The following is a 20,680-nucleotide window of genomic DNA, read 5'->3' on the forward strand; positions in this document are numbered from 1 at the left end:
CAAATGTTAAAGCTTCTACAAAATTTGTCCTCTAACAATGGCAACGGCGAGATGCAACACTTCAAAACACATGAATAACGGATCTGAGGAGAATGTATAGATGGAGAATATATTTGACTCAACACCAAAAGAGGTGCGTGGCGCACACAGCCTTAAGACCATGACCGGCCACAAGCAAATATTACTATTTCATAGGAAAAGTATGGCACTGCCTACAATGTAGCATACAAAAACCCGCACTACGTCAAAAGCAGAGAGGGGAAAAAGCTGTCCCTTCCCACGGAAAGCTAATGATGTATAGTTATTAATTAATGATCAATAAAACTAGAGGAAAAGTCCATGGCAGAATAACGACGCAAATTAACATGTCAGAGAGGAGACAAGGGCCTTTTGTCACTAAGCACACTGATGAGATATACTGAAAACAATCTACAGGCCTGACAGCCCTTAATATGATGGGTTTATAGACTCTGAAGCGTGGCGTCTCCAAGGGACAATTTTCTCAAATACAGTTCCATTTTTCTATCCTTCTCTCTATAGCGAGGTTTAGTTTATAATGGGTGTGGATAATCTTGCCATTTGCTGTATTGACAGGTGCATTTACATATCATATAAAAAGGTACGGATATATTGTGGTTCTTGTTTGTATTAAAATACATTTCTTTTGAAGTTGCCAAGAATTTCGTAATTGACCAAGAAAACAAAGCAAAACACAAATACTGAAACTCAACCAAAAATTGGTACAAATTTTGTAGGGGGCAGACATGGTCCTTTGCGTAATTCTAACCAACGTAGTTGCAAGAGCATAGGTTTCCAAAGATCTGAGGAGGCAACAATGATCTAACCTTGAATCCACAGAGCTTGAAACCAGCCATGAACTAGTAGATGGAGTGATAATGGGAGCACAAAGCCAGGAATAATCCACATTGTCTACATAATCACAATCTGCCACTTTTTATTCATATAGGATTAATAATCCACATAGACCTTTATCAATTGAATGGGGATCACCTTGATAGATATATAGATGTTAAAAAAAAAGGTACTTTGTACAGCTCTTAAAATAATGGGGCGTTTTTATATAAAACATAGGTTTTGTTGTGAAATTTGCTCTGTTCTGGTCACATATGCTTTTGCTTGCAAAATATCTGTGATACAATATTTGATGTGGCTTTTTCGTTGCAGGGTTCTAAAGATGGGAAAGTCAAAGATCAAATTCTATCATAATGGATTCATCACACAGGCTGCACTTCTAAGAAACAGAGCATCAGCTATCTTTAACAAAAATAAATGCAATGTTTTCCCAATAGAGAAAATAAATTTGTTTCTTACTCTTCAGGACGTATCACACCGCTGAAGCTTGGAATATAATCTGCACACGCACCATCGTGTTTCGGGCTGAAATATAGCTGTAGGCGAGCTGAGGGAAAATGAACGTTCTCATTCTCCATTCTTAACCGTGCATTCCAAAGGGCTAGCACCACCGAGCTGCTCGTTCTAGAATGGGCAAGTCCTTCTTGCACAATGCAGACTAATGAGATGTTATTTAATTTTAAAAGCATGCATTGTGAAGGTGTTATTGGGCCTCTTACAAAACACCTTGACTGGGTTGTTCCTAGGACAATAACGCCCTAGGTACATGCTTCTTAATAGAATTAAGAAAAAAGTACCCATTATCACTGTATTGACTCTAAACCAAATGTAAAATGGCAGACTGCCTCCCAAGCCATAGAGAACCATGCACAGTACTCACAGTGATCATCTCAGAAAGTAGACATGTAAACCTATGGTGTAATTGGAACACCCCTATCTAGCAAACAAACTCTGACCTTCATATCTCCTCCATCCCTGACCAAATCAACCTCACGGTAAGCCAGATGTCTCATCTGAAGATCATAATGATGAGCGGTGTGATGAACTCTCTGGGTCAGTTTGCCCAAAGAGCTGTATTTGGCCCACTCAAGGCGGTCTTGGGCTAGCCCTGCCTCCATGTACATCTAGCGCTGGCCCTCATGATGCCACCACTCCCCTGGAATAAGTAGAGCTCTGGGTATGATCAGATAGCAATGGAGAGTCTGGGAAAAACTCAAGAAGGACTAAAAAGGCCTTGTGCGGCTGAATAAAAAATGAACATAGGACGTTTCAGCAGAGATCTGCACGTGTTCCGACTAGTTGACTGTGTTTAGTTACTTTCATTAACGGCTGTTTCAATGAAGAAATCCCTCAGAGGAGAGGACAGGGCTACTGATGACAACAGACATTGGGGATGGAGTCTGGAGCACAAAAGCTTGATTTTGTCTTGTGTTAGTTTGTAATCGTGGGAAAGTGTGTTTATTTCCAAGTTCCTCAGGCACCAAACTAATCTAGAGTTTGCAGCAATGGGGCTCGCTGTTTCAAAAATTGAGAGGATGCTGCATGAATAATAATTTTACAAATTAGAATATAATTATTTAAGTGGACATTGTACCCCTGGAGTGGACCTCACTCAATTGGCGCAGGGATGTGTGATACCGAGCAGACAGCACGAACTCTACTTCATGCTTTTTAATAAACTGTAAAAATTAATGAAGTGAGCTTGTTAGAGCTGGAATCTCGTTAGAGAGAATTTACACCGAACACCAGGAGAATGCTGAGCAGAGCGCTTTGTGCAGAGACCGGAATTAAAGCCCTGCTGCTAAGACTTATACCAGTCTAACGCGACCTAATGAAGTGACCTGGTCAGTCTTACTGAGGAGCAGAAGATCCAGGCGCCAGGCAAGAACTAAGGCTTTTGCCCATTGCTGTAGGCTGACATTTCGACTGCACGACTGTAGATGTTCTACTACATTTAAAGGGAATTATGCTACAAAATATAGTTTCAAAATATCGAATTGCCTTTATTTTCAAGACAACCAAAATGTATGGCAAATCCAAATTGCATATGCAGTGATAAGGATGCCAAGGACAGCTAAACTTTTTTGATTGCTTGACGTTAACTTTTTTTGGACTAAGGTGGAGGGTTAAAACTTTATATTTCAGAGAACCGGCAATGCAGCAACTTTTTTTTACAAAAACATCCCACCAATCGTTAATATATGTGCTAAAATGGCAGGGCTAAAATAGAAAAGCATTTCTAGAGCAAAGACTGCAGCATCATGAAGCTTTTGCCGTGAAGAGACTTCTCTGTCGGATTGATCTACTGAAGTGCTGGTACTCATGCTCTCTTACCGAGGTAGATACACAACTTTCTGATGGCAACGGTTATCGGGAACTTCATGGCAGCCCAGATTCTTTAAAAAAGACAATATAGCACAGACTGCAAAATCACTGTTGACCGACATCACGGTCTATAATTGGCCATGCGTTTGTGCATATTCTCCAGCATAAATTGTACCTTGAAATCATGCAGAGTGTGTCCTGTACCCTTTTTTGGGGAAAAAATGATTTTTCTAGAATAAATTATGCCAAAAAAAAACAAAACAAAAAAAAACTAACAAATACCGCAAATATAATATACAAGTATACAGGTATACATGTTGCTTATGCTGTTTGAAATTTTAATGTATGTTTTCATTAAATGATAGTGGTAACTGTATAGAAGACAACTTGTAGTAATGTAATTAGACTATTATTAGAGTGAAAAACACGTTGCGTTCCTTCTGGGTTGGCAATGGGAAAAAACTGTTATTCACGTTGATTTTTCAATTCCTAGAAAAACAGAAGGGTGGGAGCTGCCTAGCGAGATGCGTTTAAAAACCCACACAGGTTGCTTAACATCTTGGATCCGCAGCTTAATAGTTTCAACGATTTAGATGTTTCCACAGATAAAGTATCAGATGGCTCCACACCAAGGGCTGATAATAAAATGCGTTAATACAGCCTGACTAGGATGTCCATGGGACAAGTCTTCTGCAGACATTAGCCTCTTATAGATTTCTTCAAAATGTGTTTATCAATTCATATTGTTGACTGTATGTATGTTTATATATATATTATATATATGAATTCCCCTTTCCAAATCATGCAACCCAGCTACTTGAATAAAGTTTGATGGAGAGTTTCGTTCTTCCCCCTGCAGCTCCCAGTATGCATTAGGGGCATGTTACTTAATACTTAACACGTGTTTTTTTTATTGTAAGACTACTTTGCCAAGAAATAAAAAGTTACTGAGTTGCATTTCGTTTTCAAGCCTCAGACAATTCTTAAACATAGAAATGAGTGACTTTCATTGTTCTACTCTACAGTGTTGAAAATTGGTAACATAGCACTTGCTGTGAAATAGTCGAGATCATTTGTTTCCCGGTATCATTCTTATTTGACATTCCTGATCTAGAGCGAAGGAGAAATTGGAAACAAAACGTCTATCAAGAGATATATATCTATATCTATCATTAATTTAAAGAAAAAACCTCAACCAACACAATTGAATTTCTCTAACTTCCAACGGTCATATATTCAGAATAGCATGGCCATTAGTGATTAGTCATAACCCATGGCTATAGCCAGGCCGAGATCATCTCTTTATAAAGTCACTGCGATTTGAGAATAAAGCGACAGTATGACAACATTCTGCCTTTAATATATACAAAGGCCAGTTCTTCAGCAGAACAAAGTCAAGTCCTGACAGCTAAACAGCCACCTTCACTGGCCAACAACCTCACCTGCTAAAAGAGACACGTCGAACGCCAGCTAACGATTAGCAAATATCCTTTGTGTTACTCAGTGGTCTTTTTACAGCATGTGCTGCCAAATCCGTGACTCACCCATAAGGGTTTAGCAATAATTTGCTCCATTTTGCCCACATTTAACAGCAGTGTATGACCCGGGTCAACTACATACGTTCCATACAACCAAAGATAATTCTCCTCGGGCACGTCTGCTTCACACAGTGGTTTGCATTGCATTGAAATAAAATTTTGCCAAACCCTCTGTTACTTTAAACACAACAGGAGATTTTCATCTATTTTTCCCGTATTAATGCTTATTAGTAGACATTTTCTATGTGGGGATTAGCGATTAAAGTCAGGGACTATGCGCATATGGCCTCACTCCCTCAGGTTGTGGGTCAGTTGGAGCAAAAAGTGAGGTAGATAAGCAGGTAGGTAGCATACGCCGTACTTGTTCCAGATCAAGATGGCCCCGTCAACCCAGATCCACTGAAAGGCACGGTTTCCATGGATTGCGATTTCTGTTTCACTCTCCTTCTCTGTCGCGATAGCCCTGATGAAGCCGGCTCGCACGTCGGGTTGTTTAGTATACATTAGTCAGCTCTGGCGGTATAGCGTTCCTTTCCTCGTTTCCTCCTGCGGCAACGCTTTAGAATGCTATCTTTGAATCGCAAGGTCATTAGATTGCATTGCAGCTTTGTAGGAATCAGATTTGTAGAAAGGTTCACTTCTACGCCACCAGAACGTCTCTCTGTTTTACCGTTCAGGACTCATTTCCAGACAATTCACTGTTTGGTGATGAGCATTACTACTTTAGGGAGAATCAAGTCCCTTCATTTGGGGATGGGGGGGAGGGTTTGAGGTATATTATTAAAGGATATATTTTAACCATTACGTAACATCAGACTGCAGTGGACATCAAACAATTGTGGTTCCACACAGAGCCCATGGGCAAGGGGATTTTATTTATTAGGGAGTTTTTCAGTAAGTTGCTCATCTAATAGCTGTTGGTAAGGTGGAGAATCCTTTAATACAGTCGCATGAAGCCTCATGTACAAACAAATCCAGCACTGCATTTCTTCAAAGGCAATGGTTTTGGAAAGTCAATTTTCAGGGTGGGGGGGAAGCAAAACGATTAACTAAGTGTGAGAATTTCAGTCAAAATGGCAGCATTTCAGCAGTAACATATTTGCGTACTAAACGATACACATCGAAATACCACTAGAAGCCACATCACTGAGCAAATCAGATGCAATAAAACTCAAGCCCTAGAACTGGTAAACCAGATATCCTCAAAACTTGTGCTATGTCAACCCTTTTGGAATGCGGTTTGACAGACTTAGATTAAAGGCTCAGTCCCCGTGGGGGGCAGCTTGATAGAATTATAGTGACATGTTTAATGGGTTGAATCAGGCATGCCTGACCAGCAGCCCCCTCAATCAGTCTCCGATTTCACTTTAAAAGAATTGTGGCCCAATCTGTTCCCTGGATAAATCTTCATTATTTTCAGTTGCCTTCTTTAAGAGGAAACCATCTTTAGTATGCGGTTGGAGACAATGCATTTGCGCAGGTATAACATCCACACACCAACACAAAATAATTGACTTAAAAAAGCTTTTTGGGCATTGGGAACAAGGTTCCAGTTTCAGCAATTTCTTAATTCAACTAAAATGACATTTTCCCAGATACGTATGGTAACGCAATTTGTATGGCAAATTGGTTAAGAGGGCCAGACACAAGGATGCAAGGAGACATGAGGAGAATGACATGGATGATACAGGTTATGGGTTAGAAGTCATAATCTACTTGGAAGGGTGGTGTAGATGACTGCATGACACTGATGGTTGTACGAGAGACAGCGTCTGGTGACAGACACAATACAACGTGTACACACAGAGTGCCACATACCAGAGCTTTGAAGCTGCTCATAAAATGAGTCAGAAAAGGCATAGTATTCTGAGAAGCCGTGGAGACTGGAACTTCTCCCTGACAGAAACAAGACAGACGGTAAGTGGTCTACAGAATTAGCAGTAAACAGCAAACCAGATTCTTCATACACAATAGCACACAAACCGCTTCAGTCACAAGGAGGCGTCTGCTGCGTTTACTCTTGTATCGATCACAAAATCCACCTGTTGTGTATGGAGGTAAAACAGCTACGCAACCCTATAATCAGGCACAATTATGCACTCCCTCGCTGTGCCCTATTGTCCTAATGTTCTCACATTTACCATGCCAGCTCTCCGTTTTCCACTAGAAGGTGTAACGCTTAAACCAAAAGGACAGACTTTAAAGCAGCATTTGCATTCTTGATGCAAGCGGTTCGCTATGGTGTGATTTTTCCTTAATAATATTCAATTTTATGAACTGGTCAGCGGGGTTTATTTGCTAAAGGGAGAGAGTTGGGTTTTAACTCTTCCATTGCACTACTATAAAAAAGCCAACACTGGCAGCTGAGACGGCCATGTAAAAAGAATTATGGAGGACACTTAAGAATGACCTTCCATTTAACTATGAATCTTGCAGGGCCAGCCAAGCTCTTTCTGAGTAGTCCTTCTGAAAGTACAATGAATTTGAGTATTTAAAACCACAATTCTCCGATTAGTAAAAATTGGTATGTCTAATGGTAAAAGATATTAATGTAGGTGTTCTAGCATTATTGACCCATAACAGCAGCTTGGGAAATGAAGCCTAGCCCACCTACATACGATATTTATTACAGTATTAAACCAGAATGTACAAAGCAAAAAGACATACAATGCTTCTTTACAGCTAGCATATCAACAGATAAGGTTCACCCGGAGGTATTGATACTTCTAGGACATGAATCTACAAACTGAAAAGTTGGTGGAGAGATGAAATGGTCCAGAGGGCCACTCCGCCCTTCTAGGAGCCTAAACTCAGAGGAGTCTTCTGCATCCTCAGAGCTTCTCCTCTGAGCTTTAACAATGATAACTGTCAAAACACAGGTCTGTTAGGTACTAATCCACTCTATGCTGTTTAAAGGGTTATTTATCGTTTTATATAGCGCCATCAGATTCCACAGGGCCGTACAAAGGGTAGACAGGACATAATTATATAACAAGATGACATACAGAAACAGGTGAGGATGGCCCTGCTCAAATGAGCTTACAATCTAGAAAGAGTTAGGGTGTATTATACAAGACTAAAAAGTGCCCTTAGGGATGGACCAGCCACTAGTATAAGTATTGCAGGACAGGGACTAGGAGAGGTGAGCTAAAGGAATATGGGAGGAAGGGGGGTAAGGCGTAAGTTTGTAGACGTTCTTTAAAAAAGAAAAGAAAAAAATGTGGCTTTTTTTTTTTTTTTTTTTTGAAGGACCAAAGGCCAGTGAGGGCATTTCATAGGATAGGGGTAACCCTTGAGAAGTCTTGCAAGCGTGCATGAGAACTAGAATTCAGAGGAGAGGACAGACGGGTCATTGCACGAGCTGAGAGTCCGGTTAGGGCTGCATTTAGTAATGCAGCCAAGAATCCTAAGGTAACCGTGCAGTTGGAGAGAGCTCCCCCACGTGGGCCATCTTGCTCCTAAACCTACCACATTAGAAAGTGAGACGAAAGTTTTTTCGCATTTGAAAGTACATGGAACACTATGTGCATATACGCTGCCTCTTACAAAAATATGTAATATATACCAAAAAAAAATCCAGAGCTTCCTGCGCAAAAAACTATAATAATGTGCATGGTGATGCGCTCTGCTACGAGCACTAGACCCAAATCTGCTCACTTCTGCCAGCACCTGGCTTAGATGTTTTCTCTCTTTCTAGAGCCCGTGACTCCAGCACAGCTACAACCCACTCCCTACCCTGCCTCCCTTTAATGTTCCACGTGAACGCAGCAAGCAGCATCTCAGTAATGGCATTCTGGCTGGGCATCTCGTAATGTTGGTATTACATATTAACACGTAACTATTTGCTGTGCTAATAAGCCCAGCTACAGCCGGAATAGTCCTAATTAGCAAAGTAAACTGGCTGCCCAGTCTGGATGTCACAACGCTTCATGTACCCAGAATCTTCTGAGAACACATGGCCCACGCATTCCCAGCCAGGAGATTAAACAACACAAATGCTGACCTGCCAGGCAAAAGAACCGGCATTTGGGCAGTGGCGGCAGCCATCTGGGTTCAAGTATGTGTACGTATGCAGGGCAGGTGTTTCTACACACCTAATTTATATGGAAAAACCCCAATTACTAACACACACATCTCTCTCTACCACTCAACACAGTTATATACATACACAAATGATGTGTGTAGCCATTTGAAAACATGTTTGAGAAGATCCAAATATTATACAGGCATGGGGGTAAGGGATGTGCGGCACTCTGGGCTGGGTGGTTGATCACATGACTAGCGAATGCCGTTTTGGACTATTTAGAACAGAAGAAGAAGTATTTTCTTGCTCTCTGTCAGAAGCTCACGGGGTTTCAGGTCAGGAGGCTCCTTTAAAGTCAGGCATCAGAAAATATTGCTGGAAACTCACAGGCTTATGGATGCCAAATGTGAGTGGATCAGTGACATTAATCTGAAGCAGCAGATCTCTCCACAGTTACTGTGCGCTACCGCCACAGGCAGCTCATAACATGCCTGTCCTTATTGATATACATACACAACTCAAGTCTTTGGAAAGACCAATAATTAAACAACGCAGCACAATAAACCTACCAACCCATGACAGATAATAACCTCTGGCAGCGCAAAGCCAGGAAAAAGAAAAATCACCCACATCTCAAATATAAATCACTTGCTTGGGTAAATCCGATTGAAAATAAGCCCCTTGTACAGCAAGAGACAGGCCTGTGTGTGTTATACCTGGTGGGGTGTGTCACGTTGAGGACTCCCCGTGAACCATTAAACCAGGACATATCCAGACATCACTAGTCCTTTTACCATAACCAGAGGTGGAAATGCTTTTAAGTTTAAGAGTTTTAAGGGTTCATGTTCAAGATCTCAGACGGTTTATCTAGGTTGCATGCCTACAAGGGAGGCATCTTCTCTCTTTTTTCCATGAATGGAGCCAGTAAAAGGCTGCATTGCGATCTTGTTGTGTTTTTTTTTTTTTTTTGGCTACTGTGATTTTGCTTGCGGCAGGCGGTGCCTTTTCTTACACAGTAATGCTGGTGTTCAGATCTGCAAAGTTTTCCTTCAGGCTAGGCTACAGGTGGCCTTTCATTCAACATTGCTGCCGGTGATTTCACATCTCTTATGCCTTGCTTTGTGCGGGCCTCACAGGGTTATGGTAGAGATAGAGATTTTGGTGATGCCATCACTGTGCAAAACACACACGTGCCTGCATACGAAGATGTACGGGTAATGTGTGGAACTTGTTGAGAACTCCCACGGACCAACTTCATTGTGAGTAATGTGTTGGCACTGACCACCAGAGCTGCTTCATAGTGTGGCCTTTTGTACGGTACCAAGTGGCCAACACCAAATGATTCCAAATATTTTAAAATGCAATACCGGGTGTTGCATGTCTTCAAATTATCTAATAAAAACGGCATTCAATTTCATTTTAATAAACAAAACAGTGTAAGACCGTTGTAAAAGCTATATGGGTCAGACTCACACATCATCTGATCTACACAGTTTATAAATCACACGTTCTGTAGTGTTGTTTTGCACAGTGCTATCTGCATTGCTCCAAGCTTCACCCCACAATGTGACAACGTACAGGTACCAGACTAAAAATATTTGCACAACTACGCTCATCCCCATTGCGCATATTGTGGGTCCAAGGTGCATGTAGGAAAGATAAGTTCTGGGAACATGAACTCTACTATTTGCTTACAACACAGGACATTCACCATCTCTCAGTTGAAAGTATTTAGCATCCAGTTGACAAAACAAATAGCGATTCCCACACCAGTTTCAGCTGAACACTTCCTGTAGTTTGGTTCCCTGCTGTGTTGTCACTGTGACAAGGGAAGAGTTAAAGACTATACATAGATCACTATACATTCCCAGCATCAAGTCTTTGTCTTTCTAGAGGTAACCACGCATAACCTCATGAAGACTTCATGCGGCGATTCCCGGAATCCTCCTTCCTTTCACCAGCTCCCTGGCTAGGCAACTGATGAGGGGGCTTCAGGTTATACAGATAAAAGCATCACAGAATGTCAGTGGTAGTTTCATGTTATTACCCTCCATCTCATTCCAGGACCTGCCTGGATTCAGCACTTTTCCTAATGGACAAACTTTACCCACATTTCACTCAACAAAAGTGGAATGCTTGTCAAAAGCAACGAGAACAATTCACAATGAAGAAAAGTGTCCACATATTATACTGTTTTCTTCATCTTACCTGCCTACATCACTTTGTTTTACCAGTATCATTGGTTGTAACAGAATTGTTTTTTTATTGTCTCTGCAATATAGGAGAATATGGATAATAGTGCGCTTTAAATGGGGGCAGAAATAGTCTTCCGTGTGAGCTGCTGATAGAGGGAGAGAGATTCAGATTGGCCTAACCACTAAACCTTCTCAGAGATGCAGACATTGTTTGAAGGAGCTACTCCTCGTCACAGAAGATCTTGCTCAATATCAGAGGAAGAAAATACATTGTTTAAAAGGCATCATGATCTGTGGGTAATGACATTTGCCCAACGGGCGCTGAATTAACATTGTGAGAGTAGATGGCATTGATCAGTTCGCTCAGCAGTGGATTAAAAATGACAGTTGTACATGCTCCTGTTCGTCAGACATTATGGTGGGCCCCCATTTGGCCACGCAAAGCAGTAAAAAAAATATAGGCTAGCATCTGCTCTTCTAGGGCTAGAAAGCATGGGGAATATATGATCGGCAGCAGAAGAAAGGAGATGGTTCCATGTTTAGACTCCAGCGCCTGGAGGTGGAAACATAAAGATTTACACCTATAGGTATTCTATTTTTATGTACAAAGGTGGGACATTAGATCTTAAGGCAAAGGTGACTAAAAAAAAAGATGTTTCCTACAGGCTGCAAGAGCAGTGCAAATGTTCTGCAGGCAGATCCGTAATACTGGTTCGGCACCGCTCTCAGGGAGGACCGGCCAGCAAAGGGTTAATTGCACAGTCCAGCACAATGCAAACTCATTAAACACACACAGGAATAGGAAGTGGAGCATCCAGCTGACAGTCATTTGGCTCCAGTGTTAACGGGAGGCTGGCAGCGTCCATGCATAGACCGAGAGAGAGAAAAGACACAAAAGAAGCCGGAATGAAATGTGCCCAGCGCCTCTCTCCACTTAACAAGCAATCTTCACTATTCATAACGAGGAATGTCTACGAGACGAGGGTCACACAAAAAAACGGCACAAATCCTGCGGCATCAAACTGTACCGGCAAAAAGGAAAAGGATGACGGAGAAAAGCAGGAGCAGAATAATTACATCCGTCTGTGTACTGCAATGACTGATACATATTATAAACCGAAAATATATATACGCTGATCTGGGATTGGTGGCATATGCTACAGCAACACAGGGTTTATTAAAGATTGCCTTAAGCAGAAACATAGAGTAATGGATAAAAATGTGGAGATCTTCAGAAAATAGAGAGGGTGAGAACAGAGAGACCATAGGGGCAGCCAACCAGGAAAGGGGGTTTGTGACTACAGATCAATGGTTCTCAAATGTAGACAGCATTCTGGTTTCATGAAGGCATCAGACCTGTTGATTTAAATCTGGGACTATGTAGCGTTTGTATGTATGGGACTGTGTGTATTCAGATATATAGCTGCAAGGATAATCGTGAGCACATGTGTATTTACCTATACGTTAGATTACTTGGATGTACTAGAAGCCATCAGGGCTGTGCCTGCATACCGTACACAGCTGCAGAAAAACAAAGGATCGCTGGTAATAAAAGACATTGAGAGCTATGGATGACAATTAACATTGAGAAAGGGATTAAGGGTTAAGGTGGAATGGTAAATAGCTGACAGAAACACACTATAATATATATATTATATATATATATATATATATATATATATATATAAGAGATATTAAACATTTAAAAAGAACTGAACCCCACTTTGAAAGGTATTGTTATTTGCAAGTGCAAAGAGCAACATTAACCCCTTAAGGACCGGCATTGGCAAACTGCGTCTTCCCTTGAAGACCGCAGTTTTTTTTAAAATATTTAAATTCCGTGCTCGTGATTCGCTGCAAAGCGATCACGTGCACGGAATTGAGGGGGAGTGGCTGCTACGGATCGCTGGGGACACCCAGCGGTCAGTAGCAGCCGCCCCTCGCGATCCCAGCGTCCATAGCGACGCTGGGATCGCGCATCATCGATGACGTACCTGGTACATTCTGGTCTGCCGTGACCTTTGACCCGGAAGTACCAGGTACGTCCCAGTCTTGAAGGGGTTAATACTTTGATACTCTACATGTTAATGCCAAGCATGGCTAAGGTTATCCTAAAGATCCTTAAATATAATGGCGTAGCTCTTATTAAATAAAATAAAAAATAAAAAGTATTACATCATACGATTGTTCTCCACGAACGAATTCAGAAATAATTGACATTCTATGCACCGCCAGAACAGTGTTTATAGGATGCGGAAAACAAAGAAAGATTAAACCAGTGCATTTTATGACTGCAGAATCTAGTTCTCACCAAGTGAAGAATTTAGAATACATTTTACCCAATGCTGGATTTGTTTAAATTGTTCTCGGATGAGGTTGCTATATGTTACACATGATAAAGTCTGCATGTAGGGAGAGTAATTTGGGTGTACCACGTGCAGGTACGTAGCCTATCGGATATATAAACTCACAAAAAAAGCTCATTTATGCAGTTATACATCACATATACTGCAGTGAACCACCATGGTCACCTTACATATACATGTAGAATGTCCCATGACGAGAGAAGTGCAGCTTGTGGGCTTCTGAATTGTCAGACAATAAAGGAACCACTGAGGGTATTTTAATAATTCTGTACAAGCTGAACAGAAAGAAGAAAAAAGAAGATCTTTCTAGAAAAGAGGGACTGTACCTGGATATGGTCAACGGCAGACACACGCAAACTACAGAGGCTGTCCTCCATAGTATTAATGGGCTGTCTGGGGAGATCTTGTAACCATCTTGTTGAACAGTGGCGCTACAGAAAGCCTGAATGCTATTGGCTCCCTGTGCGGCAGAGGTGCTGCGGTCCTCCGGGATCTGCCGCCCTGAGCCTAGACCAAAATATGCCACTGGACATAGGAGATATGACTTTTGTTACATACCGGCCTGTATAAAACATTCACATTTGTGTGTAGGTAAAGCACACCTGTGTCTCCAAATCTGGATCCCCCTGACTGCAATGTGGTTGTAAAGCATTACATAATAAATAAGATATGCATCTATATAGCCCAAGACATATACGTATATAATGTGCCCATAGCAGAGAGCCTGACAATTTCCTTGGAGATGCTTATAGAACTTGTACTGGGCTATGAAGATTAACATCAATGCTACTCTGCATGATACATATTTTAGTAGCCTCCCTGGTGGAAGGAGCTATGTGGTCACCATGCTTTAAAGAGTCAGCACAAGGATCATTTGCCGTTTCCATGAACCCAGATATATTGCAAATGCAAATACAGTATTCTTTTTATGGAAGCTCCCTAAATCTTACCAGGGGACACTTGCACAAGCTCTCCAAAGACTAAATTGACCAATCGCTCCATAACTTGTGTCTAGATCTTCCTCTCTATACATACATTGCAGATTAGAGAATGTGCGCCGTTCTCCTTCCTCCTCCCGCTTCTCTTTGTTATTTGGGAGTTAACACCATCTGTTGATAAACAGTTGCATGCGATTTGCACATAGAATTGTATTCATGAACATCAGTCTGCTTGTCAGCTGGACAATTCCGGACCCTGCACACAGCATGCCTACCAAGACAAGCAGATCATACATACAATAACAATAACTGGATCAGAAGACCTGGGAGCATTTAAAAACAAAAAAAAAACAAAACATAAATAAATAAATAAAATGTTGCCAGACGCTTATGTCAATGCAAATGGATATGAAGATAAAATCATATAAAATATTATACAATTATATAGAAAGCAACAAAGGAAATCCAGTGCTGTGAAATTTACTACTGAGCTAAATTGGCCCTTAAGCAAATTGGGAGCAGAACTTCCAATACACATAAACAAGGCTAGGTACGTTGGGAGTAGTTTGACATCATCTGGTATAACCCCCACAAGCTTCAGGGCTAAGAGTTTGAGCGGGCACGTATTTGTTCTGTTATAGAAGGGTTAAGGGGAAAAAAAATAACGAATAACGAATGTCTAAACTACTGAAAATCCACAAATAAACCCATTAGCAGAATCAATCACAGATTGATCATCATTTGAAAATTGAAAGACCCGTAAGGCCTTTGCCCCCATTATTTGCTTAGTTAGCCAAATTATTGCTGGTTTATAAATAAAACACCCAATAATACCACCTATTGTATATGAGTGATGATATTCCATCTGCCCAATGTATTCTATCAACGTTCCCTCCAACCACTTCGAATCTCAGCCAGTGTATTGCAAACAAGCAGTGCTTCTACACGTCTGTTTGTGGAGACAGGAATAATATCCTGTTTGTCTGCCTCAAAGGACCCCATCTCTATCACACAGATTGATTACTACTCGGATGGCTTTTCCAAAGTTGGGTTGACTGAAAGTGTGGGCCATGGCCCTCAACCGCCTCAAAGCGAGTCACAAAGGCAACACAAATTAGAGGCTGGCTGTCAATCCTGAGGACCTACAAGATAAGCGTATGATGGACAACAGCCTGAAGGACGCCGTATAGCAACATCACAATCTATATAGCATGTATCTGCAATCTAGAATTTGATCAGTATAATCTACAAAGATTGCATCTGAAGCCAAAAGAAGGCATTTTGTTGGCTGAATTAAATCCATCAAGAGAAAAGAAAAATAAATTCAATGCCATTTAAGACCAAAGTTAAGAAGAGAGAGATGTGGGGGCAGGAGACAGTCCGTAGGAATGTACGGACAAACTGTAATCTCCGGAGGTTTCCATGGATACGCAGGAATCCTACATCATCGGAATACAGCGTTTGCGCTGTAGGAATTAAGACCAGTCTCTCAGTTGAGAATAAAAATCAGTAACATTACTGGGATTATCCGGCAGAGATTAAGTTTTATCCTACACAGGCTGGGGGTACTTTGAGGGGATGATATTCCTTGATGCCCACACAGAACAAGGGTAACACTGGGGGAAAAACCCTGTCTGAAGCCACATATCAATAAAAGAGGAATACAACCTCAGAGTTGCCAGTAACTTCCACTTTTCCAACAGAACCCTGTAGTAGGTTAGGGTGCCATATTTGAGCCATCAACACCAAGTCCAAATTTTCATAGCATTTCCCACCTGAAGCAGCGGGCCCATAACTTCACAGCCTGCAAAATTCATGCAATTTTCAATTGATTGAGAATCTTTCCAAATTTTGACAGTTATATTTTCCGCTAATGAAGAGCGTAGTGTCGAGGTGAACTATAGATGCTGTTCATAATGGAAAGCACCAAGCATACCCTCCTAGAAGTAGTACACAGCATTGAGATTCATGGACCAATGTGGATGCATTTTCGGTATTCGTATTTAGATGCGACAGAGGAGTTTGGTTAGGTCATTGTTATAATACGGGAATAGGACAGAGCTCTGAGCCGTTATAGTTAACAAGCATCATTCATCTGTGACAAAGGTTCTACTTTTTCCCAGAGATCTTGGAATGGAGGGGGAAAAAAGGCTCACACAGCACCCTCATTAACAGCCTGCCCTTAATTAAAGAGCTAATTGCAAGTTATTTAATAGCTGCAATGAATTCCATTCAGCTCTATCAAATTTAAAGGGATATCATTAAATATACAGACATTGAAAGATAAAGAAAAGGTTATTGGAATAAATAACCCATTCACGGCACAATGTGATGTCGCCTACCCACTCCTCAAACCGGTGGATTTTTGTCAAGCTGAAAGCATGGCATCTAGAAAAAAAGGTAAGGGTGTCCAAATGAGCCACTCTTAATCCTGAATTTTATTGTTTCTCTAACAAACAAGGGCCTTGTCACGATGTAGCAGCATACCAAAGCATCGCCCTTAAGAACCTCATCTTGCTTGACCTTGCAGACTGAAGTTATACTCATTTTGTCCTACACATAGGTTGTCCAAGTAATTCCATAACACCATCTTGATTCAGAGTCTTTTACTGAATGCATCCTAAACATGACCAACTCAGTAGGCCACCCAAATGACTTTACCTGTGCATGCCTCCTAGCATTGAAACCTTTTCTTTAGCACCTGTGGTCCCTGGTACAGATGTGAACAGGTTCTAGCAAGGCTTTGTATGTAAAGGTAAATGGATATAATTTATTAAGGCATTAAGAATTAAAAACATGTCAATAGGTTATCTATGGTGCTCATACCCAACCCCCTATAATGAGTTCCCAGAAAAGAAGGACATTAAGTCATGGCTGGACCAGTGGAGACTAAGTGGCCCCGGCACTCTATAACCAGTGTCTGGCAAATGACACTGTAATACACGATCCGCAGTATAATACGTTAGGGGCTACCAGCCGGCTTGGCCAGTATCTGGGATAAAAAAAAAAAAAAAAAAAAAAAGAAGGGCAGGGGAGATTTGGGTCCCCAAAACGAACAGTCCCTCCTTAATGAGGAATTCAAGAGAGGAAATTCAGCACAGAGTAGATGTGACCAGACATAAAAGGCTAAGGAAAAGCAAATACCCAGCGAGTTCAAAAATATGAAAAATAAGAAATTCAGAACGCTCTATTGCAATCAAAAAACATACCTGGAAGGCTTTAAGTTGATGCTTTCATGTACGTCACAGTTATCACTTATCTGCATTGATCCTTTAGGAACTGAAAGTTCTGTAATTTCTCTATCTGCATAAGATGATCTCAGTACTGTGCCCGTCAACCATTTCCCGTTGCACATTATTTATGTATATATTTATCGCAGATAAAGTTTGAAATCTTAGCAAAAAGTGTTTTGTTTTTTTCTTTCAGCTTCCTTGAACAGAAGAATTATGGAATCTATACCAAGCCACACAGTAGATTAAAAAAAAAAAAAGCAAAGAGCGGGACAGGTTATCACGCACGTTGGGTCAATACGTATGGTGTCCTGCCCACATTAAGCTTCACTGAGATTCACAATTATGGTCCACAATATCAAAGCAACTGCAGCTGCCTCCTTCAAAACGGCACAGCAGCCTCCAGCTCCTCATGTGAAATCTGTATAAAGAAGCAAATGGAGGATACTGCTGCTAACAAGAGTCATTTACTTACTACTATTATTCTTCTATTATATATCGGATTTAAGTAGAGTCGTATGAATGTATATTCTCTAGACAGTTGAAATTGTTGCAGTTGTCCACTTTCTGACCTCCCAAGAGGCATCACATGCAAATGAATTTGTTCTGCACTAGCATTTCATTTGCATACAGGGTCCCATGTATGCATAATTTCATTTAAGAAGTCTAAACGTGCGAACGGTATTCATTGTGAGAGGTATTTTAAGTACCCAGCCACGTAAATACATTATAACCAAATGACACCCTCATTATAAAACCTGTTAAATATGTAAGTTGTCCGCATGGTTGCCAGCTTCTTCACGTCCCCAATGTTCACTTCGCTTGCCACATGATAATGATATTTTTCCCCTCTTCAAATACCGAGCTGGCAAATTGATCTGTTAAAAGCACACTTGGTTCTTCTCACCAATTATTGGAGACGCCATAGTGCAGAACATTTTATATAAATAGAGGTATTTTCTATAAAGGGTCTTTCTGATCTTATGTGCAATAAATAAGATGTACTGCGGTGTTATTCCGTGGAGATTGCACAAATAGTGAGAACTATTAAATAAAAAAAATAAAATACCTGCTGTTCTCCAGGGTATAAAGTGTGTGTGCTGTATGTGTTATTGACAAGAAGACATATAATGGTTATAAACATTTCAATGTTGTTTTGAGGCCCAAAATACTGATTAGAATGCAATAACTTACTATTTGAGTAACTTATGACCTGATGAGACGCTATTACACCCCACAGAATAGGGTACATACTTGCCGTCATTCAGTCCTGCCCTAGGGTCCCATGGGAGTGATGTCACATGAATGAGGAGTTGTGATGTCATATCACATACTTTAATAGAAATCAAAATGCAGTTGGTAAACAATCATTTGCTCACATCTTGTATATTATTATTCCTTCCAAGTGTCCCTATCTCAGAGGGACAGTCGCCTTTGGGGAACCAAACCCCTCTGGCCGAGATTTTCTATCCCAATGACCCTTTACTCTAGGAGCTGAAAACGCTTGCTGGGTAGAAGCATATAATAGTATTCTACAGCCCTGAAAGTGTATAAACGAATTCATTTCTTCTTCTAAATGCCTTAATCAATTAAACAAGTCACAATGCCAAAGGCTCGGAACCATAGCCCCTAGGCCCTGGGCATAGATGCATGTTAAATGCTCAGTAGATTTGCCAGAAGGTTTCATTTTACTAAAAGATATCCGCTACTAAAGTCAATATTGCCTGCTTCACGGATCCACGGAGGTAAGGGGAAAAAAAATAAAAAGACTTCCCCCATTATCATACAGACATTCACCGATTTTCCCAAGTATTAATTATCACCGATGACGCACTTGAAGAATGAATCCAGCCTTTTACTTGTTAATCATCTTATAATGCAAAGGTAATTAGCATGTATTATTTTGGATAAAGCAATAATATTTGCCTGCAGGATTCTCCGCTTACGCTGTGTGTTTGTGGCTACAAAGCGTGTTTGTACATTTAGAAGATCTCCCGACAAGATGGATTATTCATACCCCTCATACATCAACATTCCCACAGCATAATAGACAGTAAAAGGATGTGTATTTCATTTTGATTATTTCAAATGTTGCATTAACGAGAGAATAAGTGCTGGAGCAGTGAGCGATATTAACCTGGGATGTTAAATATGCAGCAATTAGTCCTTTTATTTATTCATTTTGTAACAGCAAAATTTTAGACGCTTTATGCCTTAAAAAAACGATGTCTGTGTTGGCCAGTCCCCAGTTACTATGCTAATTTCTTCAGCATTTCATATTAAGAATTCAGTAGGCTCACGTATTTGAAACCAAAGAAACTATACTTAGATCAGTATAAATATTGTTGTTATCTCATGAAACTATTCTCCCTCTCAGAAGCCCTCGTTCCAAGATGGTCAGCTGGGAAGATACGTCTAATGTGATTTACCATCTAGACGGGATGGGTATGGAGGTGGCAGGACAGCTGAAGCAAGCTTTGAACCTTGGACCTGATCATATAAAACTGGCACACAAGCCAAGGTCCTATCGGTAGACAAATGTTCCTCAACACAAAGTTATGACAACACAAGGAACTTCCTCAACGCAACGGTAGCAATCGGACTTTAGGTGGATTTTCATCTTTGTTTAGAGGAAATGGTAAAGAGAGAGCAGAAGGGATCTATAAATGCTGTTACAATAACCACCAATTGTTACCATCTACACGTGTTTTCCATTCATTCCTAACTAGAATCTTCAGGAGTCTTCAAATGAGAAGGAACACTGACCCGGAGACTCAAGCTTCAATATAAAATACCGTACTAATCTGTTGGTTAATTTAGCATGGTCTTTCTAATAAAACTAGCAGGTTCTTCTATACGGCTGCTCCCTAGGGTAAGCTCAACACAGACCTAACTATGTGTACCAAAAGTCAAGAAGCAGGAATAAAAGATGGAGGCCTGACAGTTGAATGTTCCAGGACAAAAATTAAGTCATTATCCAGAAAAAAAATGTAAGACTCGAGTAATACTCCCAAATCAGTATGTAATGCATAGCTAAACTAATATCTTCTTTCTGAATTATCTTTAGGAAAGGCATGGATTCCATCCACTGGATATTTCTGTGTGGATTTCCATTTTCACATTAGATTAGAAGCTCTTAGGCCTGTAAAAACATCTTATTAATGGAGGTACGGCGATCGACAGAGGCATAT

General features: G+C 40.7%; 1 protein-coding gene across 5 annotated transcripts in view; it reads right to left on the reverse strand.

Moving 5' to 3' along the window:
• Nucleotides 1-20,680, reverse strand: part of CADM1 (cell adhesion molecule 1) — a 116,350-nt gene that overhangs the window by 50,475 nt on the left and 45,195 nt on the right. For 4 of the 5 annotated variants that reach the window (XM_053452673.1, XM_053452672.1, XM_053452676.1 and 1 more), the window contains exon 2: nt 6,555-6,632. The exons of the other annotated variant lie outside the window; for it this stretch is intronic. In XM_053452673.1, the coding sequence (XP_053308648.1) occupies nt 6,555-6,632 (78 nt within the window). The remainder of the gene's footprint in view (nt 1-6,554; nt 6,633-20,680) is intronic. 5 annotated transcript variants of the gene reach the window in all.

This window comes from Spea bombifrons, chromosome 12 (assembly GCF_027358695.1).
Source record: "Spea bombifrons isolate aSpeBom1 chromosome 12, aSpeBom1.2.pri, whole genome shotgun sequence".
Lineage (NCBI taxonomy): Eukaryota > Metazoa > Chordata > Amphibia > Anura > Pelobatidae > Spea > Spea bombifrons.